Source organism: Tenrec ecaudatus, chromosome 2 (assembly GCF_050624435.1).
Source record: "Tenrec ecaudatus isolate mTenEca1 chromosome 2, mTenEca1.hap1, whole genome shotgun sequence".
Lineage (NCBI taxonomy): Eukaryota > Metazoa > Chordata > Mammalia > Afrosoricida > Tenrecidae > Tenrec > Tenrec ecaudatus.
Window position 1 is genome coordinate 75873230 of NC_134531.1, and position 25343 is coordinate 75898572.

Here is a 25343-nt window from a genome sequence, read left to right on the forward strand (position 1 = left end):
TCCTGCATTCCACATCATTGCATGTGTTTCATGGGTCCGAAGAGGACTTTATAGATTGGTGTCGGACATGTGGGCTACTATCTGACTTATGGACTTGGTCTGGACTGGGCTGGGATGTTTTATCAATATTCAACTGCTCTTATATATAAACCTCTTTCTTATAGACATATGAGTATGTCTATGAATTTGCTTCTAAGTCTACCCGGACTAACACACTGCCAGTGAGCAAGTGCACCTGAATATCTAGCTATGGTGAGCCTGTTACAACATGGAGATGGACTCTTGTTGAAATGCTATACTCTCCCCACCTTCTTCAGAATCGTCCCTGGAACATTTATAGTAACCCGTTGGGTCACATTTGTCAGTTCATGTGGAAAACATTTATTGAATCCGTGTTATCAGGCAGGATGCTAGGCCCTGTGTCGGTTACAAAATGAGGCAGAAATATTTTTATCAAACAGCTTGTTCTCTAACTCTAGGCTTTTCAACCAGCTGCACCACCCACCACACATACACACACACACACACATACACAACCCATCACACACACACACCCTTCACACACACCCATCACACACACACATCACACACACACCCATCACACACACACACACCCATCTCACACACACACCCATCACACACACACACTCATCTCACACACACACATACACACACACCCATCTCACACACACACATACACACACACCCATCACACACACACACCCATCTCACACACACACATACACACACACCCATCACACACACACACCCATCTCACACACACACACCCATCTCACACACACACACCCATCACACACACACACCCATCACACACACACACACCCATCACACACACACATCACACACACACCCATCTCACACACACATCACACACACACACACATCACACACACACACATCACACACACACACACCCATCTCACACACACACCCATCTCACACACACACACACACATTTTTTTTTTCTTCAAAACACATGACATGCCTACTCCTGTTCCTACTACATTGTTATTTGAGACCAGTTCCCGGAGAAGGACATCATGTTTGATAAGGTAGGAGGGCAACGTAAAGAAAGAGGAAGGTCTTTCGCAGTATGGACAGACACAGTGGCTGCGACCATGGACTCAAATACGGGAACAATTGGGAGGATGGCGCAGGGCCGGGCAGTGTTTCCATCTGTTGTGCACCGGTCGCTATGAGTCAGAACTGAGTCAATGACACCTAACAACAACAACAACAACAACTCTTTCCCATGGGTATACGCGGGTTTATTCCCAATGAAATGCAAGAGACACAGAGAGAATAGGATTGCTTAAAGGAGAACTTAGAAGCCAGTCTTATGTATATATACAAAAGTAAGAATTATGCAAAAGTCAGGATGTATTCGTAATGCTAGTAACTGGGGAGGGCATACAAGGGAGAGATGAGATGATGCTTCAGCTGAGACACTTGGCTATTAAGAGAAAGAAACTTCTACCAAGCCAGAATCCCAAGGGAAATTTGATAATAAGGACAAATGCCATGAACATTGGAGGACATTGGGGTATGGCTTCTAAATAAATGTGCCCAGACGAGCATCTTTTATTCTATGGTGGGGAGGGGGAGGATCTTCTATACCAATCATTTCACTGGTGACTATGATTATGGTTGTGGGGCGCCCCTGAATAGATTTCAACTCATAGCGACCATGTGTGACAAAAGAGAACTTCTCCCCTCAGGTTTTCAGAGCTCTCATCCTTTTTTTAATGCATTTTTATTTTTAAAAATTATTTTATTGGGGGCTCTTATAATAATCCCTACATCAATTGGATCACTCTGTGCGTATGTTGCCATCACCATTTTCTAAACATTTTCTTTCTGCTTGAGCCCTTGGTATTTCGGGTTTGTCATCTTATGGGGCAGACCCCTCAGTGTTGTGCCACAGAAGCCCTGCGTGGGTTTTAAACGCCAACCATACAGTCAGCAGCCAAGTGCTTAAACAATGCATGGCAGGGCTTCTTATTCAGATTTCACCATGTAAAAAAAATAGTTTTTGTTTGTTGGCTTTGCGTCTGCAAACAAGTCTCCTGCAGACTACTCCGAAAGAGCAGAAGGGAAACGTCCAGACTGTCCTTTCTTCCTCAGGCATAAAGGAAAAGAGGACAATATCTCACACCAGAGATGTCCGCCAGCACTTAGTGTGTATATGGCTCTTTCTGCCCACAAAACATTTACAATTTACAATGGAGTGTAATAAAGCTCCATCCCTAAGAATCCCAGGGAAGCATCGGGCAGCGGTCCTCACATACTTTCTGCCCGAGACTCCCAGTCCAAGCCTTTTTTACTCAGAACTTCTAGAACGGGTCCAAACACTTCCGGCTAATTCCTGGGGACATAGCGGCTCTGAACTGCTAACTGAACAGGAAACTACAGAAAGTCTCCACTGGACTCTGTTGAAGGAAAGGGCAAAATGAAAGCCTAATTCTTCCTCCTCCTTTGTAAGTTCTAGATGTTGCTGCGAGGGGCCAATGAATTGGTTCCGACCCATAGCGAACCTGTGCACAACAGGACAGCACATTGCCACCATCCCCACAGTTCCGATTCCTGAGCCCATTGTTGCAGCCACTGTCAGTCCTCTCGCTGAGAGTCCTCTTCACTTTCTCTGACCCTTCACTTTACTCAGCATGATGTCCTCCAGGGACTGGTCCTTCATGACAACCTGTCCAAAGTATGTAAGTATGGAAGATGAAGTTTTGCCATCCTTCCCCCTCTAAGGAGCACTCCAGCCTTACTTCTTCCAGAACAGGTTTATCGTTTTGTACACCGTGGTATTTTCAATATTCTTCATCGATACTACAATTCAAACACATCCACGTATGTAACTAAAAAACTTTGCTAGGAAGTCAGAGACCACAACTGCAAACACTGACCCAGTTACCTAAGAAAAGACAACTAAAGAGAGAGAGAGAGAGTGACCCTCAGGAAGAACTTGATTAGCTTAGAGTTCTCTAGGTTGGTTACATTTGTGATAATAAAAGTCGTTTCAAGACGAAGCTCATTAGAATTAAGCATGAGCAGCAACGTAAACATACAAAGAACTTTGAAACCAAAAAACCTTTGTTTTCTTCTTTTTTTATTGTGTTCTTAAAAGAAGACTTGCTGTCACAGACAAATCATGGCTAGAAGTGATTTTTCAAATTGTTGGCTATAGAGGATTCAATAAGTACAGTGAACAAACACCTGGCTGTCGAGAAAAGCACTTCTGAGCACTGAACAAAATAAATGGCCAGCTCACTAGACAACACAACCTGTACCATGCCAGGAGATGCTACTGAGTGTTCTCTGCTGTGCTTCAGACCCTAAATTAGGCATAAAAGTATTCCGAACCCAGTAGAGCTTCCTTCAGGAAGATTCCAGGGGAGATAAAAACCTCGTCCTGTAACTATCACTTCTCCCTTTGGTGCTGTCGCGTGTCAGAGCAAGTGGAACACAGGAAAGAATAATTTGATGCTGGAAACATGGTAGAATGCGACACAGGACAGTACCTGAAATCAGCTACACAAGTGACTCGTTTAGTTCTGTTTGGTCTATGAGCCTGTAGAAAACATAAATATTTTGTAAACTTAAGACAAACAAAAAAAGGTCTAACGTGTGGGTGCAGACATGCAAACAGATGCTATTATGGAGGTAAGAACAGTGAGGGCCCACAGAAGAACATGGCCAACGTGGCGATGAAGAGTGGGGTTCTACCAGCAACAACTTAATAGACGAAGAAGCTCGAGCTAAGTTTTGAAAAGTAAGTATGGGTTCACAATAATCACCATCTACATAGTTTTCTCCCAAGGTGCCTGCATTTACATTATAATTTGGACCTTACAAAAGCCTACAGATGGTGAATTTGAGGAATAAATAAGAAAGTAGACTAACTTAGTCAAAGGCAATCAACAAATTGGTTAAGAATCAAGATCTCAGGAATTCCAGCCTCGGTTTCTCCTCTGGTTTGCGCTGCCTTGACTCAGACACCTATTTCAGCATCTGCTATGCCTCTGGAGGGGCTATGATGAGAGCTGGCTCTGACCAAGTTCTCAGAAATGGGGCCTTTGGGGTGCTAGATGAAAATTACTTGGGTGGTTTCCAGTTTGGGAAGGGGGCATAACTCCTCTTTGCCAAATTCACAATTTTGTCATCGATTAAGGAGAAAAAAAGGAGTCAGCTAATCATGAGAAAACAGAAGTAATGGGGAAATGAGCACAGGAAACTTTCTATAGAAGCAAATTAAACAAAGAAAATCTAATGCTTGCAGTCAGCAAATAATAATAATAATTCTACTGTTGTTGGTGTTGTTAGGTGCCATTGAGGGGCCCTTACTCATAGCGACCCCGTGCAGAACAGAGCAAAACATGGCACTGTCCTGGGCCATCCTCACATTTGTTTCTATATCTGAACCCATTGAGGCAGCCACCGTGTCAATCCATCTTGCTGAACATCTTCCTCTTTTTTGCTCCCCCTCTACTTTACCAAACCTAATGCCCTTCTCCAGGGACTGGTCTCTCTTGACAGTTTGTCCAAAGCATGTAGATTATCTTGTCATCCATGCCTGTAAGGAGCACTCTGGCCTTACTTCTTCCAATACACATCGGTTTGTCCTTTTAGCCCATGGTACTTTCAATATTCTTCTCCAGCACCACAATTCAAATCCATTGATTTTTCTTCAGTCTTCCTTATCAATGTCCAACGTTCACATGCAGATGAAGAAATAGAGAGGATCATGGCTTGGGTCAGGGCACCTTTGTCCGCAAAGTAACATCCTTGTTCTTCAATACTCCTAAGAGGTCCTGTGCAGCAGACCATACATCTTTGGATCTCTGGACGGCTGCTTCCATGAGCACTGATTGTGGATCCAAGCAAGACAAAATCCTTGGCAACTTCAATCTTTTCTCCATCTATCATGATGCAACCTATTGGTCCAGTTGTGAGGTTTTGGTCTTCTTTACATGGAGTTGTAATCCACACTGGAAGATGAAATCCTTGATCTTCATCAGCAAGTGCTTCAAGTCCTCCTGACTTTCACCAAGTAAGGTTGTGTCATCTGCATGCTGTGGGTTGTTAATAAGCCTTCCTCCAATGCTGGTGCCATATTCTTCTTCACATAATTCAGCTTCTCTGAAGATTTGCTCAGTATTACAGATTGAATAAGTATGTTGAGAGGATACGACCCTGATACACACCACTTTTCCTGATTTTAAACCATGCAGTATTCCCTTGTTCTGTTCGCATAACTGCCTCTTGATCCATGTACAGCTTCTACATGAGCACAAGTATCCCAGAATTCCCAGTCTTTCTCAGGTTACCCACAGTTTATTATGGTCCACAAAGTTAAATGCCTTCACATAGTAAGTGAAACACAAGTAAACATCTTGTTGATATTCTCTGCTTTCAGCCAAGATCCATCTGACATCAGCAATGATATCCCTTGTTCCATGTCCTCTTCTGAATCCAGCCTGAGCTTCTGGCAGCTCACTGTCAATGTACTGCTGCAACCATAGCTGGATGATCTTCAGCAAAAATTTACTTGCGTGCAATATCAATGATACTGCTTTGTAATTTGAACATGCTCTTGAGTCACTTTACTTTGGAATGGGTAGAAATATGGATATTTTCCAGTCACTTGGCCAAATGGAAATAAGAATAGTAAATAACACAATGTATTAATCACTTGCTATATGCCAGGAACTATCCTGAGTGCTTTATGTTCATGAGCTCTTCTACTGCCATGGCAACTCTATGAGATACGTTTTCTTTGGATAAATCATTTTATTGGGGCTCTTGCAGCTCTTATAACAACCCATACATCAATTGTACCAAGCACATTTGTACATACGGTAGGTTGCTATCATTTTCAAAACAGGTTCTCTCTGCTTGAGCCCTTGGTATCAGCTCCTCTTTTTTTCCTCTAGCCTTGGCCTTCCCATCCCTGATAAACTATAAGTTATTATTACTTTCATATCTTATACCATCTGCTCTCTCCCTTCACCCACGTTTCTGTTGGTCATCCCCCTGGGAGGGGGGTGTTATATGTCAATCATTGCAGTCAGTTCTCCATTTCTTCCCCTTCTTCCCTCACCTTTCCCTACCTTCATAGTATCTACTACTCCCAATACAGTTCCTCAGGGGGTTATCTGTCATGGATACTGTATTTTGAAAGCTCTTATCTGTACCAGTGTACATTCTCTGGTGTAGCTGGATTCGTAAAGTAGAACCGGGGTCATGATAGTAGGGGAGAGGGAGTTTTAAAGAACTAAAGGAATGCTGTGTGTTCTATCGGTGCTATGCTGCACCCTGGCTAACTCGTTCCTTCCTTGTGACCGTTGTCTAATTGTCCACAGATGGGCTTGGGTCTCAACCACAACCCCCACCATTTTCAACAATATATTTCTTTGTTTGGGGTCTTCTGATGTCTGATACCCGATCCCAGAGAAAATTTCTGTCATGGAACAAGTAAGAGATACTTGCCCCCAGTACAAATTCAGGTCATGTCTATAGTGGGGGTCAACTGACCAATATCTGATCACATCTACATCTCGTGATCACACAGGCTGGTGTGCTTCTTTCATGTGGACTTTTTCGCTTCCCTGCTACATGGCCACTTGTTTAACTTCATGCCTGTAAAACCCCAGATGCTATATCTTGTAATATCTGGGCACCATCAGCTTTCTTCACCAAATTTGCTTATGCACACATTTTGACTTCAGCAATCTTGTTGGGAAGGTGAGCAACACAGAATGCCAGGTTGTTAAAACAGTGTTCTTGTGTTGAGGGAGTACTTGAGTAGAGACCTAAAGCCGGTCTGCTACCTTAATGCTTAACATTTAAATATATGTACATAGACCTATATCCCTATTGTTATATATTAACATATTTGCATATGTGTATGCCTATATTTATACTTCTAGAAATGTCTTTTGCCCCCTAGTTCTTTCCTCTATTTCTTATTACTTTCCCACTATGAGATACTTTTATCACAAGTTCCTCAAGAGAAAAATCACACGTCAGTCTGAGTTACACAGCAATATGAACACCTTTGCACTTTACCTATATTTAAAAAAAATGACTGTGCCTGCAGTCTATCATGAGAAGGCATAGTTGATGTAAACATGAAAAGGTTTCTTTTAAATTACTTCTAGGTGGCCCGAACCTGTTTTGAATGACATTCATTACACAGAAAACAAATCTGTACTGTGTGAAAGGATATGAAAACATCCTGAAGGTTAATAATAATGAAATGTGACACCTATTTCTGTATACCATTGAGTTAGGACATCATCTTGTCAGCAACATCATCCTTAGATGTGAATGAAAATGATACAAAAACAACTACAACAAAACTCTAACTCAAAGTGAGGGGCACATGTTTACAACACAAGTAAGAAACAGCACCAGCACACCGAGAGAAGACTTCCTTCACAGACCACCAGGAGCCTGACTTGGAAAGAATTAAAATGGGCAATGGTAGTCCAGTCATGTTCGGCTTCTCTCCCAAAATTTTGGTTTGTTTGTTTGTTTCTATTATATAGTTCCTGCTCATACTCTAAATTGGTTTCTCACAATGACCCAAGAACAGAAATATATTCCTTCAGTGTGTCACTATCAAGTTAACTGAACAAATAGGAGTTAACTACTTTAATAAACATTCCTAGGGAAGAGGTCACATGTGGATCCTTGTAATCAGTTCCCCCTTTCCAACCCACTCACCCTGAGAAGGGGGGAAGGGAGACTCCGGATAGGGCAAGATATGACAAAACAACGATGTATAAATTACCAAGGGCATATGAGGGAGGGGGGAATGGGGAGGGAGGAGGGGAAAAAAAAGAGGACCTGATGCAAGGGGCTTAAGTGGAGAGCAAATGCCTTGAGAATGATTGGGGCAGGGAATGTATGGATGTGCTTTATACAATTGATGTATGTATATGTATGGATTGTGGTAAGAGTTGTGTGAGTCCCTAATAAAATGTAAAAGAAGAAAAGAGAAAAAAATGATTAGGGCAAAGACTGTACAGATGTGCTTTATACAATTGATGTATGTATATATATGAACTGTGAAAAGAATTGTATGAGCCCCAATAAATTGTTAAAATTAAAAAAAAAAACATTCCTAGGACCCTGAAATTAGAGTTGAACATAGTCTTGGCTTGTAGTTTTTATTTATTATTTTTAAGTGATTAAAACAGCACTCACATGTATAAAAATATTAAGCAGATGTTAAGTGGCATGCAATTACTCATCTCTTACTAGCTTTACTGAAAGTACCCATATTACCTAAAACCTCAACCAAACTAAACTCACTGCCAATGAGTCAATGCCAACTCATAGTAACCTTATAAGACAGAGAAGAGCTGCCCCTGTGAGTTTCTGAGACTGTATTTCTGCCCCCCAACACTTTTATTGGCACATAATTTATATATCATGAAATTCAATAGTTCAATCATTCAAACATATCAAGGGTCATTATACAGTCACCACCACAACAGTCTTAAAGCATCCCTCCCTGACCCGCCCCGCCGCTGTGGTTAAATTGCCTTTAAAATGAGTTGTGCATTTACAATTGGTCCTAATGCTCCTTCCGCCTCCCCATTTCATTATTTACTCCCCACCCCTGTCTTCCCTATAACCCTTTGTATCAGTGATTCTCAATATGCATCCACTCCTCCTATGCTTTTCAGCTGGGAAAACCAATAAAAAACAAATTTTCACTAAGGTGCTAAGCCTAAATCATATAACATAAAAGATAAAAATACAAATAATGTGTAAAGAGGGAAAAAAACCCATCAACATTCAAAAAGCCAGGGAGAAAATTTCTGTCATGGAACAAGTAAGAGATACTTGCCCCCAGTACAAATTCATGTCATGTCTATAGGGGGGAATCAACTGACCAAGTATCGAGTTGTATAAGGCATAATCAAGATTCATACTGGTCTCTGCCTGGTAGTAAGGCTGTTCGGAATCCATGCCTTTGGCTAGAACCGATCTGCCAGCAGTCTGACTGCTCTGCAGATACTGTCCTTCTACATCGCTTCCTACAAATTGGGTGTTCATGATTCTAGCCTTGATGCTTTTCTCTTCACCACACTGCAACTCTACAGGAGTAGAAGGTCCCGTCTTGCTACCACAAAGGTGGTGATGGTTCCAAACTCTGGACCTTGCCTAAAGACACATGAAAATTAAAGAAATTAAATTAGCATTGTTTAATCCAGAGTGTTAAACCAATTTGAATCAGTTCAGGCATGGTCAAGAAAGCAAACCCAGGATGGATGAAGATTTTCAAAATGTGGATGCTTGGAATGCTAACCAGAACAGGAAAAATTACAGGTTGAAGCCCTGGAATGTGTGACTCAGAAAATGTGCAGTGAGCTTTGATGTAAGAGTGGATACTGCCAGCGCTGTGGGAGAGTGACACATTCAAAGTAGTGTGATCTGCCACCACCTTTGAGCAGGGCAGTGTTGTTTCTGATTCTGTCAGGCAAGAAATTTGGTTGTTATTCAATGCTCAAAATGCCCTTCTTTTCTAAGATGGGGTCAAATTTTCCAGCAGGGGATTAGCCTATAACCCTCCCCCACTGCCCATTTTGATTATGGTTCCAGACACCCATATTTAGAAATTCTGTGTATCCAGGCTTTGCTTCATTAGCCATGACTCAACCAGGAAGAACTTGTTCAAAAGTCCTGGCTTGGTCATGGTACTGAGGGCAACTGAGCGTTCTCAGCAATGCGCTGATCCAGAGAGTCAGAGCAATAGGATATTGTGGCAGTTACATCATCTCCTGTCAACTTGCGGAAGAGTGGAGTCTAGCCTGTCAATGAGGTAATAGCCAATGAGGTCTCTGTATGGGCATGGCCTTCTCCTGAGGATTCTGGGAACTTTTATCTTCTTCCCAAGAAGTGGGACACACACTTCCCAAGAAGTGGGACACACACACATGGAGCTATGCTGATGGAACCAGAGTCCTGGAGCTGGGGGAGCCACGTGGAGGCTCAGGCCAGCACTGAGATTCTTTCACCACCACTAGATCTGCAAGACTTTCCACCCACTGACCTGTGACTTTCCTGCATTCAGCGTCATTTTTAGGCACTGGTGTCGCACATGTGGGCTAATGTCAGACTTGTGGACTTGATCTGGACTTGGATGGGATGTTTTCTCAATATACAATTACTCTTTATATAAAGCTCTTTCTTATAAATATGTGAGTGTCCATGAATTTGTTTCTCGAGTCAACCTGGACTAACACAGATATAATATACCAGGGGAGAGTAAATCATACACTAGACCTTTTCTTCTCCATAAACATGGTCAAAAACCATCAAACAAGTTAAGAAGTCATCAGTTTGACCAAAATTGTGGCTCAAATCCTTTTACTTAAATATCAAAGTTTCTATAGATTTTAGAGAATCAGTGTGACATCCTTTGACCTCGGGAAGCCTCCGACAAAACCCAGCTGCAGCGCTGGCTATGGCACCTTGCACCCATGCTTTACACACAGGAGAGAGTGGAAGAGTGAGGATGAGAATCCAGGTGACCGGCATCTCCTGCCACTTCCCCCCCATACTTTCCTAAGATATTTCTCATTTTAAATGAGACCCGGGACCATCACTTAAGACCAGGGACCATCACAGTCCTGGAAGGAATCCCATTGTAGAGCATGTGACCATGCTCTTTATGTGAATCTCAGTCTCCTGTCAGCTGTTTGGTACCTGGTGCCTGTGTGCTAGTCTCCCAGTCCCATGGATAAAACTGTGTACTGAATCTATTCATTTTCAGAGATGGGTTGAATGATCCACCACCTTAGAAAGGCAAATATTAGAATCATCAATATTTTAAACAAGCAGTAAAACTTAGTGTGATCATATATCTGTGTGTGTATATATCTATACACATACACACACACATATATATGCATATATGAAAACTAAGGCTCAGCCAAGTTAGGGGTCTTGATCCAGAGTGTTCAAATGAGTTCAAGTTCAAGTCACATGAGCCCAGGCTTCCCAATGATCAGCTCTTTTTCCACTGTGAATACAGAACTTATGCTTACAAGAATTACAATCTCAACAACTCCTTGGTAGCAAAATGCTAACTAATTCATTTCACGAGTCCACTCGGTCATTACTGGCTGGGGAAATGAACGCTTTCACATGTACATCATTTTCATTCTCTGCCCTCAGCAATTTAAAAGCAACAATTCACCTAGCATTTCCCCAACCCCAAATCAGAAACTGGTTTAAGAATTCCTCCCCCTATGAAAACCTTTCCGTGTAACTAGAAAAGGGACCCACGGTGACGAAAGGGAAGGACAAATAGAAACCTAGGAGGATTCACACTTGACATTTTCTTCAGTCAAGTCAATAACTAGGTGAATTGACATTCGAACCCAGACAGACGTTTCCGAACGTCATATAGCCCCCACGGCCTGACTTCTGCTGGACTTAGTATTAAAGAGGACATTGAGTTTGTGGTTTTTGAGGCTAAAGGCTACACCGAGCACTCTGGGAGGGACTTGTGGGGCTCTCAGCTGTGCTTCATGTTTAACGGCCCTCGTGACAACTGTGAGATACACTTTCTACTTCCCTGGCTAAAGGACAATCCCCATTGGTGCTTGAAACATGGGAAACTGCTGAGCCTCACATGCTTGTGTACTTGTTTCCTGTAATAATTATTTCCTTTGCATCTAGGACAGAGATGAACTCCTTCATCATGACACAGCATCTGTCTTGCTGGGACCTTCCAGAAATGGAAAGATTTTAACTTCCCTGAAAGATTGACATTGATGCCCATAAAAGCTGTGCAAATGTGATTGACACAATGGATGAATGTATGGATTGTGATAAGAGATGTAAGAGCCCCCAATAAAAGCATTTAATAATAAAAAAACAGAGTGTAGGAGTGGAGTCTAGCCTGTCAATCCAGAGATAGTCAGTGAGACCTCGGTGTGGGCATGGCCTTCTCCTGAGAATTCTGGGATCTCCTGTATTTTTCCCTCATTGGAGGTGGGAGACATTTCTATCTCTCTGCTGCCTCCCTGCGAGACATCCCTGAGGAGAAGCCACATGGACCTACCCTGATGCATCCCTGGAAGCTGGAGAAGCCATGTGGAGGCCCCTGCCAGACCTGAGATTCTTGCAACGCCACTGGATCCAAAGACTTTCTACCCACTGGCCTGTGATCATCCTGTATTTGGCTTCATTGCATGTGTTTAGTGATTCTGAAGAGCACTTAATAGATGGGTATCAGATATATGGGCTAATATTGGACTTAAGGACTTGATCTGGGCTGGGCTGGGACATTTTCTGAATTTTCAATTGCTCTTGTATATAAACCTCTTTCTCATACAAAAAAGGGGTGGGGGGAAGGAATATTTGATGAGGCAACAAATATTCTTTATCTCATGCAAAACAAACACATGAAGTGCTCCCCCCCCACCCCTTCATTTTACAGATGAGAAAAATAAAGTGCTTATAGGCCAACAATTTCTTAGTCTTAGAGCCAATGACTGGCAGAGTCATGATTCAGACCCTCTAACAAATATACCCTAACCCCGTACTAATTACCAGTCACAGTGCTAACCCTGAGCATGCTCTCTCAGTCTCTTCTCCAGGAGCTCAGGCTAGCTGAGGAGAAGGTTAGGGGGAGGGGGTGGTGAACTCCACAGTTGAGGTAAGTACAGGGTGTTATAAAAGAGGGCATCCCAAGCATATCCTGGCTGTTATTCCTACCTGTATGCAAATGATCTAAAGTCATACCTGCAAAATAGAGCTCTCCAGATCGGTATGTCCAGTGGCTTCCTGAGACTCTTCCTCGTGGAAGTTTCAGAAGGCCCCTGACTCTACTCCATCCCTCTTCTGTGATCCCACATCATTACTGTGATCCTAGATCCTCCTATTTACCCCTCCCAAGCAATCCCATTTTACTTGCTTAATATCACTGATCCCTCATTCTGCCCCAGCCTATCGCCATTGCCTTCAATGGCTCTCCACTGGATCTCTTCAGCAGTTGGGAAAAGGATCTCCAGTCACCAACCGACGGCTTTTTAACCTGATCTCCTTCATATGACTATCCCTTCTTACTCAAAACCCATCATTAACCCTTACCCTTAGGGCCTCTCCACCTCCAAATTCCTAGCATCTTAGGCAAGGATGTCAAAATGACAGCCCATTACTTCCTTAGCATCATCTCTTGAATCTGCTTTCAGCAACAACACACATTTACTAAAAAGATGCCCTTGGCTAACCTGGGAGTGAAAATTGTAAGCCAAACAGATGTTTGTATCACAACACCTATACTCAAGAGCCAGGGCCCTGAGTGCTACAAACAGTTTGTGTTTGCAAACAGATCAGCAATTCACACCCCACAGTGGGTCTGGTTTCTCAGACTATTTGCTCAGCATGCAGACCGAATAGAATTGGTGAAAAGATGCATGCCTGGCATACATTTTTCCTGATTTTAAATCATGCAGTGTCACCTCATTCTGTTCGAATGGCTGCTTCTTGGTCTATGAACACCATTTTGCATTCTGGAATCACTCTTCTTTGCAGTGTTATCCATAGGTTGCTGTGATCTGCAGAATCGGATGCCTTTGCAGAGTCAATAAAACTAGTAAGCATCCTTCTGGCATTCTCTGCTTGAGCGAAGACCCATCTGATATCCTCAATGATAGCCCTCTTTCCGTGCCCTCTGAACACAGCGGGGCTTTCTGGCAGCTCTCTGTGGATGCACAGCTGCACACAGTTTTAAATTATCCTCAGCAAATTTGCACTTGCATGTGATGCTCATGATGTTAGACAACTTCCTCATGCTGTGGGTTGCCTTTCTCTGGAACGGGCACAGAGCTGGCTCTCTTCCCATTGCTGGCCAGGTAGCTGTCTTCTCAGGTACTTGGCATAAACTGGTGATTAATACTTCCAGCACTGCACCACTTTGATGAGCCTTTCCATCGCATTCCATCACTTCCTGGAGCCTCCTCCAGCCCCCTCCTCGCCCAGCGCCTTTGGTGCAGGCTGGATGACTTCTTTTGTATATGTTAAGCATCACTTATTAAGCTCCTGGCTGAGGCCATAACCACGGATGGTTCCGAGAGCTCATGTAGCCTGATACTTCCCTTTAAACTGCAGGATCAGTTCTTAACGCTCACACTGAAAATAACCCTCTCCCTGAGGAGGGGCACATTCACAGGTTATCGTGTGCAAAGTGAGCCGGCCTCGCCTAAGAGGAAGCATTGATGAGACTGGTGATATACGTAAAAATAATTGAATGCACTTGTATTATCTCTTCAAACAAAAGCCCTTTATCCAAATGCTACTCCTGTCACCCTTGGGAATGGCATTATGATTTGTAACAACAGAGGAAGTTGATTTGAGGGGAGGAGGGAATCAGTGGCATTTCTTTTCGTTGGAAATGGAAGATATGTGTTAATCAAGAGCAAAGGGAAAATCAGCTGCCTTAGAATAAGTCATAGACAGTCTCAGACTTTTCCTCTTGGAATGATTGAATTCTTGTCTGTTGCTGAAGACCTCCCACCAGATTCACAGAGAATCAAGTACTAATATGTAAGCAAATAGAGGTATTTTATTTTTCTGTAAGGGATATACACATGCACACACAATGTAGCATGGCTTGGGTTTCTAACCAGTAGAAGCAGAATAAAATCTATTATGCATTCATTAGAAGCTGGGAACAAAGTAGGTCCTAGAAAATACAGGGTTTCTTTTTGAGGAGCAAGTTATTTAAAGCACAACTATCCATAAGCTAAAACAACAAATAAACAAATTTTTAAAACTGGTAAAGAGACAAAGCCCTTACCATCAGGCTTATTGCACCTAAAGTACTCAGTAATGTGTTAGGCTGGGTTGTCTAGAGAAATCAAACCGGTGACACTCATATACATAAGAAAGAACTCTGTTATCAAGAAGGCGTCTCCGCCCAGTGCAGCCCAAGTCCATGCTAGCTGGAGTCCTTGAGACTGGTGTAGCCACAGGCTGAGGGCACAGAAAGGGGAAGTGGGAAGCTGGTGGGTGCACCACAGACTGGTGGGTGCAGAGCCCCTTGCATCCAAGGTTGGTCGGAACATGGCAGGGGCCAAAAGCCCTCCAGGTTGGAGGCCCACATAAGGCAGCCCGTGTTAGTCTGGGTAGACTCGAAAAACAAATCCAGGGAGACTCATATATGTATAAGAAAGAGCTTTAAATACAAGAGCAATTGAATATTGAGAAAGCATCCCAGCCCAATCCAGATCAAATCTATGTCTGATATTAGCCCATATGTCTGATACAAATCTATGAAATCCTCTTCAGACTCACGAAACGCATGCAACAATGCCAAATGTAGGAAGATCACAGACCAGTGGGGAGGAAGTCTTGTGGGTCCAGCACCATTGTAAGCATCTCAGCACAGCAGGGGCTTCCTCCAGCTCAGGGCACTAGCTTAGTTCCATGTGTCTTGTCAGCTGCAATGTTTCCCAGGGAGTGAGCAAAGAGAGAGAATGACTCCCACCTCCAAGGAGGAATACAGGAATTCCAAGAATCCTTAGGAGAAGGCTACGCCCACACAGAGGCCTCATTGGCTATGACCTGGTTGACAGGCTAGACTCCCTCCCTCACTCTGAATCCTCTCAAACGGACAAATGATTATATAACCACCACACAGAGACCCAGCGACCCAGTGAGGAGGAAGGCAAAGGGGAAGAGGAAAGGAGGCAATTTCCCAGTGTTTCTCTTAAAAAAAAAAAAAAGGTCACAGTCACTGATTGACAGGTTGGACTTCACTTTCACACAGGTTCAAGTTAACAAAACATCTAATTACCACACTTAAATATTAGCTAGTATTAAAATATCGATGTGGAAAGAAATTATTTTTCACAGACAGCATGTTAGAAAGGAATTTCTAATCCACTATTCTGTTTCGGCTTATTAGAAATATATTTAATTGCCTCAAATGCATGCAAAAGTGGGATAATGAAGAAGGAAGATGGGAGAAAAAAATGGTTCCCCTGAATTATGGTGTTGGCAAACAATACTGACTATACCATGGGCTGCCAAAAGAATATGTCTTGGAAAAAGTACAGCCAGAATGCTCCTGAGAAGAGAGCGTAGTGGACATTGCCTCTCATGCTTTTGACCTGGCATCAGGAGGGCCCAATCCTTGGAGAAGGACAACATGCTTGATAAAGTCGAGGGCCCGTGAAAGAGAGGAAACCTTCAAGGAGATGGATTGGCAGGGAGGACTGTGAGGATCGAGCAGGACCAGCAGCATTCATTCTTGTGGACATAAGAGTTCTATAAGTTGGAACTGACGCAACGACTCTTCAAAACAACAACATGCACAGATTTGCTTCCTGAAGCACAAAGGGGCATTTTGAGCTAGAATAGTAACAGGGACTGAGGGTGGAGCAAATCTCAGCGAGAGTCAGTCTTGACTACACTACATATGAGAACCAACCAGGGATGCTTTTCCAAACCGCATGGGCCAGGCTACAGTCCAAGTCGATTAAAAAAAGAATGCTGGGGATTAGCATTAGTGATTTTAGCTTTTTCCCCCTGCTTAAAAAAACAAAACAAAAAAAAACAACCTCCAGATGATTCAGGCAATTAAAAAAAATTCCCTCAATTGATTCCTGTTGGAAATAATTGCTCTGAACTCATGTTTCTCTATTTCTTCTGGAACCATCTAGGAGCTTTTCTTCTTCTTTTTTAATAATACAAAGGGACTTCACAAAATTTGTGGGAAAATAGAATGGAAAGATAATGAAAATTTTCCATGAATTTTTTGAAGCCCTCTTTTATATGTTGCCCTTTCTCAGCTTCCTGCCCTCCCACCCCACCCCCATATACACACAAATTCCTGGGCAGTGTTTTCGTCAAGGCCTATAGGGCCATTCTAGGCCAGGGCTTCGTGGGAGAGTGGTGAGAGAGAGCACTACAAGACAAGCCGGAGGTCAGTCAGTATTCAAGCTGTGACAGCGTGGGCCCTCAATGGCTCCAAAAGGTTCCGCTGTGACTGAAGACAGCAAGAGTGTACACACTGCAGAGCAAACCAATCTCCCAAGAGGTGGATTCTGACCCATGTAGGAAACAATCAGTGGTGCCCACTCAAAGACAGTGGCTGGCACACCTTCAAAGTGGCACAACTGGTAGCAGGTTATCCTACCTGTTTCCTGCTAGGGTCAAATTTCACCCTGCAAGAGTTGGGCTGCTATGCCCGTGCGTGCTGCCACGGCCACAGGCCAGGACTGACCTCTTGCGAACCCTCACGAAGCCGTAGGCTAAAGCAGATGGATGACATGGAGTCATGACATATCTTCAATTCCTCAATTGATTCCTGTTGGAAATCATTGCTCTGAACTCATGTTTCTCTGTTGTTTCTGGAATCATCTAAGGTTTTTCTTCTATTTTTAATAATACAAAGGGACTTCACAAAATTTGTGAAGCTAAAATAACAATCTATAAATTATCAAGGGCTCATGAGGGAGGGGGGAGCGGGGAGGGAGGGGGAACAAAAGAGGACCTGATGCAAAGGGCTTAAGTGGAGAGCAAATGCCTTGAAAATGATTAGGGCAAAGAATGTACAGATGTGCTTTATACAATTGATGTATGTATATGTATGGGTTGTGATAAGAGTTGTATGAGCCCCTAATAAAATGTTAAAAAAATAAAAAAGGAAAAAAAAAGAGAAAATGATTAGGGCAAAAAATGTACAGATGTACAATTTATGTATGGATTGTGATAAGAGTTGTATTTGTGAAGCTTTGGTGTTCCTACCGTCAGGGGCAGGAGGTTGGACTGACCCATCTCTAGCCACCTGCTGGCTCTGCTCTGACCCAGTTACAGCTCTAGGTCTTTTCTGCATATTATTGCTTACACAATTGACTGTTGTGCTAGCAACTTCAAGTGTCACGCAGGGAATTTCACATACTTGCTTTGAGGAAGAGAGAAGAATGGATTTTAAACAATTTTAGAATACCATATGGGGTAGGGGCTGGTTTGAGGAGATTGAATATAAAACTACCTGGGTGGCCATCACAACCCGTTTGCATGCAACTACTAATCTAAGAGCTGGTGTTTCAAACCCACTCAGCAGCGCCAGGGAAGAATGGTCTGGTGTATTGGGATGGGTTGGAATTGCCGCTGTCAGTTTCGAAGACTGCAACTCTTTATGGGAGTAGACAGCCTCGTCTTAACCCCCAAGAGTGACTGATGGTTTTGACCTGCTACCCTTGAGGTTAGCAGCCCAATGTGTAGCCACTACTCTACCAGGGCTCCTTCCAAAAACCCCTCTAGAACAATTCTACTTTGTAACTCATAGGGTCAGAATTGACTCAAAGGCAGTGAGTTGGTTTTAATGTTGAATATCAATATCCCTCTGTATAAGTGTCTGCTTCTGATTTCATATGGCAACAATTTTCTGAAGCAATATGGACCTAAATTAGTCTTTAAAATATTGTATTTGATTGTCTATTTCCAGGCATAAGACTTGAATGACTGAGTTGCATACTTTACTTTGAAACTTCTGGACGTTCTTCAGAAACTAAGCTAGAGTTGCTAAACTAGCAAATAGCATGCCAATAAAGTGGATTTAACCTATCCACCTATCTTGGAAGGTAACAAGCATTGTTATGGTTAGACTGATACCAAATAGCCGCCTGAATCAACATAATTGAAAAACACTGACTCAATTAGGCTCTGGCCCTTGGGCCACATGCATCTTGACCCAAATGGGTTCATTAGGAATTAACTCAGTGATAACAGAATGAGAACCAACAATCCAGAAATCACAAAACCATACCAAAATCCAAACTCATTGTCTAATAAAAAGCTAACTAAGCTATTGAGCCGAGCTTGGGTTATTAAAATAATTTGAAAGAACTAATAAATACATAATCCACACCTGCTTATAATCATAAAGGGAGGTTTTAAAGCCTAATTTTAATATGAGGACATCATGTATCCATTCCTTGTCCCCAAACAATAATAACAAATACTGAAGCAGAAGACGGAGTTATCTCTCTTCTTCTTCTTGGTGGCCAACAACATAACTTGAGTGCTTTCAGGGGTTGGGCCATTTTTATCTCTATTTTAAATGGCTAAAGGAAAACTTCTGTTACCATAGGAGCAATCTGCTGCCAGGGTCTGCCTGCACGCCGAGCACCTGCTTTCTCTGGTCTAGAGGCAGATGGTAGATCATAAAAATAAAGGCCATGGGAAAATGTCCAGAAAGATACTCCCTTTAAAGCCCTTTACAAGATTCATTTTCCTGAAATTTAATATTACACATGTACGTGTTTTATGTTAACACCTTAAGCTCAGAATTTGAAAATTGATGTATGGACATTGTACACACACACACACACACACACACACACACACATATATATATATATACAATTGAAGATGGATGAAAACGAGCAAGACCCTCAACAAGACAGACTGACAGAGTGGCTGCAACTGTGGGCTCAAGCACAGGAATATTTGTGAGGCTGGACTGATCCAAACCTCCATTTTGTTCTACTGTAAGTACATAGGATTTCTAGGAATCAGAATCAACCGTACTTAACAACAAAAGCAAATATCCCTAGGGAGCCTTGGTGGAATTCCAACTTTCCATGCAGGAAACTGGAGCTCCATTCCCGACCAATGCACCTGGAGGAACCACCAAGCCCCCATCAGTGGAGACTAGGTGCTGTGGATGTGATACCAAAGAGGTTTCAGCAGAACTTCCAGAAAGAACCAAAGAAGAAAGATGCAGTGATCTACTTCTAAGATCTGCTTTAAAGAACCAGCCAGTGGAGAACTCTGGGGCACATTGGCCCAACAGAGACAGGCAGTGAGGCCTGGCCCCTGCATCGGCACCAAGGACCCTCAGCAGCAGCTGCTGCCTCAGCCCTTCCTTCAGCACTACGACTAACTGCAACCCTCTGAACCTCACTGGCGTGGAGTCGATCCGAACCCGTAGTCAAGCTCTAGGACCGAGTAGCGCTGACCTTGTGGGATCCTGCGGCTGTACATCTTGACGGGAGCAGACAGCCCTTGGCCTCCTCTTGCCCTCAGCTCCCGTGAAGATCCACAGCCTCGGAATGCCACAGGGCAGCGCTCCTCGGTCCGACAGCGTCGCAGCAGTGCGGATGGACTCGAGTGGGGGTGCTACGGCTCAAGGTTCTCTGTGCGCTGACCTTCTTTCTGTTGGTTAACTCGTATAGATGTGGTAGGCCGTCATAACTTGAAGGTCTGGTAAGATGCATTCATCTCGTGGGGTGGGGTTTCTCAACCCTCACGTGCCTCGGAGCGCTCAGCGGAGCTTGTTAAAATAAGTGGTTTCTCGTGTGGACCGCCAGAGATTGATTGCGCAGGGCTGGAGGGGCGGGGGGCGGCGCTGAGAGTCAGAATGTTAACAAGCTCGGGAAGAATGTTGATGCTGCTTGTGTGAAGGGGTCCCTGAGGACGGGGCTCCCTTTGGGCCATTACCAGCACGTCTGGTCCCCTGGCCTGCACTGGCTTCGCAGTAAGCACGCATTCTAGGCTGACCAGATGCTCGAAACGTGGCATTTGCTCGCACCGGACGTTGGGGTTCCATGCAGCGATGCTCGGCCAGCAGATGGATGGGATGCGTGGAGGCAAGGCCGCTTCGCGCCGTGAGGCCGCCAGGGAGAGTGAGCCCAGGCAGTCTGCTTAATTAACCGCTGTACAAACCCACACACCAGGACTCCCGGTGCCAGCCGACTGGCTCGGTGCCACTCCTAACGAGAATGTCAGCTGAGATATGGCTGATCACTACCTTCACCCTCTGCAGTCTTGCCTCGGGGTTCAGAGTTAGTGCCCACGGAGGCTAGATCCTGCTTTTATAATTCTACAAGCCCACTTCCATAGTTTGAGCTGATATCAAATTTTTAAAAAGCTTAGTCTGCAGCAACTGAATGGTGTTTCTATGTATATTCTCCTGTAACCACAGTCTGTTAAACACACACGACTTTCATGTGTGGATCATGCTGTTTTAGGAAACACCATCCACACTCTGAGATTGTACTCAGAGCACCCTTTGGTGCGCCAACATACCTTATTTAACTTTATGAAATACTCCAGTCCAGCTTCCAAGGGATTTGTATCACAGTTCATCTAAAAGGGAACACATACATTTTAAATCTTAAATGAGCAACAATCATTTCAATGACATCACTTCTTTTTTTTTTTTTGGTAGATTTCTTTTATTTTGCATGTAGATTCTGCGGGGAGGGGGGGGAATTCTGAATTGATCTTTAAAAAAAATTTCCCCATCCAAAATAAAACGGAAGCCTTTCAACAACTGCTGTCATTTGAATAATCAGTCTGGGTACTAAATTTTGTTGTTCACACGGGTCTTTTATTTTCCTTAATGTCTGAACAATATCACAATATGATATTCCTCCCAGAAATGAGACTGTCACACGCTTTAATGTCAGACATCTACAAAAAGAGATGTTTAAAGTTATTAAGCTCTCGACTCATCTTCCAATGAGCCAAGAATCAGGATAGCTACAGAGGTACGCAGATGGTACGAAAATGGTTTCTACAGGGTGCAGGAAAGGTTGGGGGGGGAGGGGGGAGGATATGTTAGAGGTTCAATCTTTTTAAACACAACTGAGTCATTAAGATATACTCTAAGCTCCAGCTAAGGTCAATTGTTTGGAATAGACCCAGACAAGGGTGGTCGTTTGTTCATTTCTGGTGGGTGCTCTATCTTGCTCCAATTAAGAATTTGGAGAACTGATCCAAACCTCCATTTTACAAATCCTCACATTTTAAAGACAACACATAAACCAGATGGGGGATGTACATGCACTTCTAGATTTATATAAATGTGTTCTCATATTTCTTAATCAATATGAGCTACTCTAAAGTCATCGTTTTAATTCCCTTGGAGTTTCAAAATGTTCCCGAGGTAGGGGTGGGGGGATGGGGGTCAAGCGGCAGCGAGTGAACAAAACAAAGGCCAGAAGATGGATTGCCGCGATCACACTAGAGGGCGCTCCAGCATTGCTGGGGAAGTGGAGGACCAGCTGGGAGAAAAGCTCTCCAGAGAGAAAGGCAGAGGGAGGGTGAAGAATGGCCCCTCGTGGGGGAGGGGGGGGTTTCTGTCTGTGGCCTCCTTTTCTTGGGATGGTGGGGGCAGACTGAAACTGATATAAGCTTAAAAGCCACGGAAAATCTGTCTAGAAAGACAGTCTTTATCAACCCTTTTTTTGTTGTTGTTGCTAATTGCCATCAAGCCAGTCCCCATGCCACAGTGACTTCATGCACAACAGATTGAAATGTTCTTTCCCTCATCAGTCTTCATCTGGAAGAGCCAATTAAACCTGTTCAACTTTACAGAAGCACACAGCCTCCACGGACAGAAGGTGGGGGCTGCCATGAGGCGCATTTCTAGGAATCAAACCCAGATCTTCCCTCAGGAAAGTCAACGACCAGAGCCCCATGCTCTGTGTTGGTACCTTAGCCCAGATGCAGGGCTGTAAGTTCCTATGTGTGAATCATTTTATTTCCATAGGAGGGAACATAGCTTGTAAGGCATACACCCCTAAAGTTTCATCTAAGGTCTCAACTGTGCAGTAAGAGTCCCTGATAGACTTAGGTGGAGAGCAAATGTTCTGAGAATGATGAGGGCAATGAATGTACAAATGTGCTTTACACAACTGATGTATGTATGAATTTGGAAAAGAGTTGTATGAGCCCCTAATAAAACAAAACAAAACAAAACAAAAAGACAAAAAAAGAGTCCCTAATAGAGAGATATCAGATAGTGTAAGACATGAAAAAAAATTTTATACATTATCAAGGGTTTGTGAGGGAGGGAGGGTGGGGAATGGAGGGGGGGAAATGAGGAGCTGATACCAAGGGCTCAAGTAGAAAGAAAATATTTTGAGAATCATGATGGCAACTAATGTACAAATGTGCTTGACACAATGGATGGATGTATGGATTGTGTTAAGAGTTGTATGAGCCCCCAATAAAATGATATTTTAAATAAAGAGTCTATAATAGAACATGAATCCTATAGATGAATAAACTTTCCCAGGGCACCCCCTCTTTCACTGACCTCAATTGGCTGTCCTGTACACCTCTGAGCTCTCTCACTTGGTTTGTTCATAGGCTTACTGCCTGAGAGGAGGCCATGTCTCCACTTTCATACCCACATTTCCCTCTCAGATGCTGATCAATGCATTCTATTATGAGTATAGGTCCCATGGGAAAGAGGTGGGTTATCTCCTGTAACGATTTACAGCCTTAGAAACCCACAGAGGCAATTTCACTCTGTCCTAGAGGATTACTGAGTCAGAATGAAGTTGATGGTAGTTGGTTATTATATGTCAGGCACTTTATAATGTATCACTAATACCTATGCTGTATAGCAGTCCAGTCACAGGGAGCTGCCAGAAGTTCAGGCCAGATTCAGAAGGGAACGTGGAACAAGGGGTATCATTGCTAAAATCAAATGGATTTTGGGTCAAAGTAGAGAAGACCAGAAATATGTTTACTTGTGTTCCATTGACTATTCAAAGGCATTCGACTTTGTGGAACATAATTAACTGTGGATAACTGAGAAGAATGGGAATTTCAGGATACTTCATTGTGCTCATTCTGAAGCAGTTGTGCCAAGATAACAAGGGAATGATACCTGGTTCACAATCAGGAAAAGTGTGCATCAGGGTTGTAGCCTCTCACCAGACTTGTTCAATCTATACGCTATGCTGAGAAAATCATCAAAAAGCTAGGTTGTATGGCAGTAGTGATGACAGGTGGGTAAGGGGAGAAGGGTGGATTCAATCATAAGGATCAACATATAACCCCCCCCCCAGGGGAATGAACAACAGAAAAGTGGATGAAGGGACACAGCAGATGATGTAAGATATGAAAATAATAATTTAAAATGTATCAAGGGTTCATGAAGGAGGGAGGGTGGGGAGAGGAGGAAATGAGGAGCTGATATAAAGGGCTCAAGTAGAAAGAAAATGCTTTGAAAATGATGGTGGCAACATATGTACAAATGTGCTTGATACAATGAATGAATGTATGGATTATGATAAGAGCTGTTAAGAGGCCCCACTAAAAGTATTTAATGACAAACAAAAGTGGGTTATACAAAGAAGACTGTAGCATCAGGATTAGAGAAAGGCCTATTAATGTATGCTTGAAGACAGTGAGGCGAACTTGAAGCACTTGCTGCTGACGATCCAGGATTGTAGCAATGTAGGAAAGACCCAAATCCTCACAACCGGACCAGTAGATGGAAACTTGAGGATTTTGCCTGGCTTGGACCCACAATTCCTGCTCGTGGAAGCAGCAGTCAAGAAGTCAGAGGACTGAAGAGGAAAGGTGCTACTTTGCGGACCAGGGTGAGCCTGACCCACCATGGTATTCTCCACTGCATCATATATATGTGAAAGCTGGACACGGAACCTATGAAAGCCTACGAAAAATCTATGCATCTGAATTGTGGTGCAGAAGAAGAAATTGAAAGTACCATGGACTGCTAAAAGGACAAACTGGTGTGTGTGTTGGAAGAAGTAAAGCCAGAGTGCTCCGTAGAGCAGCGGTTCTCAACCTGTGGATCGAGACCCCTTTGGGGGGGGTCAAATGACCTTTCCCGATTCATAACAGTAGCAAAATTACAGTTCTGAACTAGCAACAAAAATGATTTTATGGTTGGGGGTGACCACAACAGGAGGAACTGTATGAAAGGGTCTTGGCATTAGAAAGGTTGAGGACACTGCCTTAGAGGCAAAGATGGCAAGACTTCATCTTACATACTTTGGACATATTGTCCAGAGAGGCCGGTCCCTTGGAGAAGGACCACATGTTTGGGAAAATGGAGGGGCGGTGAAAAAGAGGAAGGCCTTCGATGAGATGGACCTACAGAGATGTTGCCTCAGTTGGCTTAGACGTAGGAACAATTGTGAGAATGGTGGGCAGAGCGTGCAGTGTTTTGTTTTGTTTGGTTGTGCCTGGGGTTGTTGTGGTTCTGAGCTGGCTAACAACAACAACAACAATAGTTACACTATGCAGAATAAACATGATCGCCCTTCTATAGAAAAGGAAACGAAGGCTCTAGAGTAGAGGATGAAGACCAGATAGCTACTGGGATCATCCAAACCCAGAGGCCCCACTCTGAGCTCCATGCTTTCCCACTATCCTTTATCTCGCCTCGCAGGCTGAAGACTTCAACCACGAGTCAATCTGAAAAAGCAGACAGAGCCAGAGCCTGCCTGGGGTATGAAAGAGAAAGATGGAGAACAGTGTTTGAGCCACAGCCTGGCCACTTCCTGTGGAACGAA

General features: G+C 43.4%; 1 protein-coding gene across 1 annotated transcript in view; it reads right to left on the bottom strand.

Moving 5' to 3' along the window:
• DMGDH (dimethylglycine dehydrogenase) overlaps positions 1–25343 on the bottom strand; it is a 302254-nt gene that overhangs the window by 7184 nt on the left and 269727 nt on the right. Inside the window, exon 16 of the mRNA XM_075541210.1 lies at positions 21091–21150. Within this exon, the coding sequence (XP_075397325.1) occupies positions 21091–21150 (60 nt within the window). The remainder of the gene's footprint in view (positions 1–21090; positions 21151–25343) is intronic.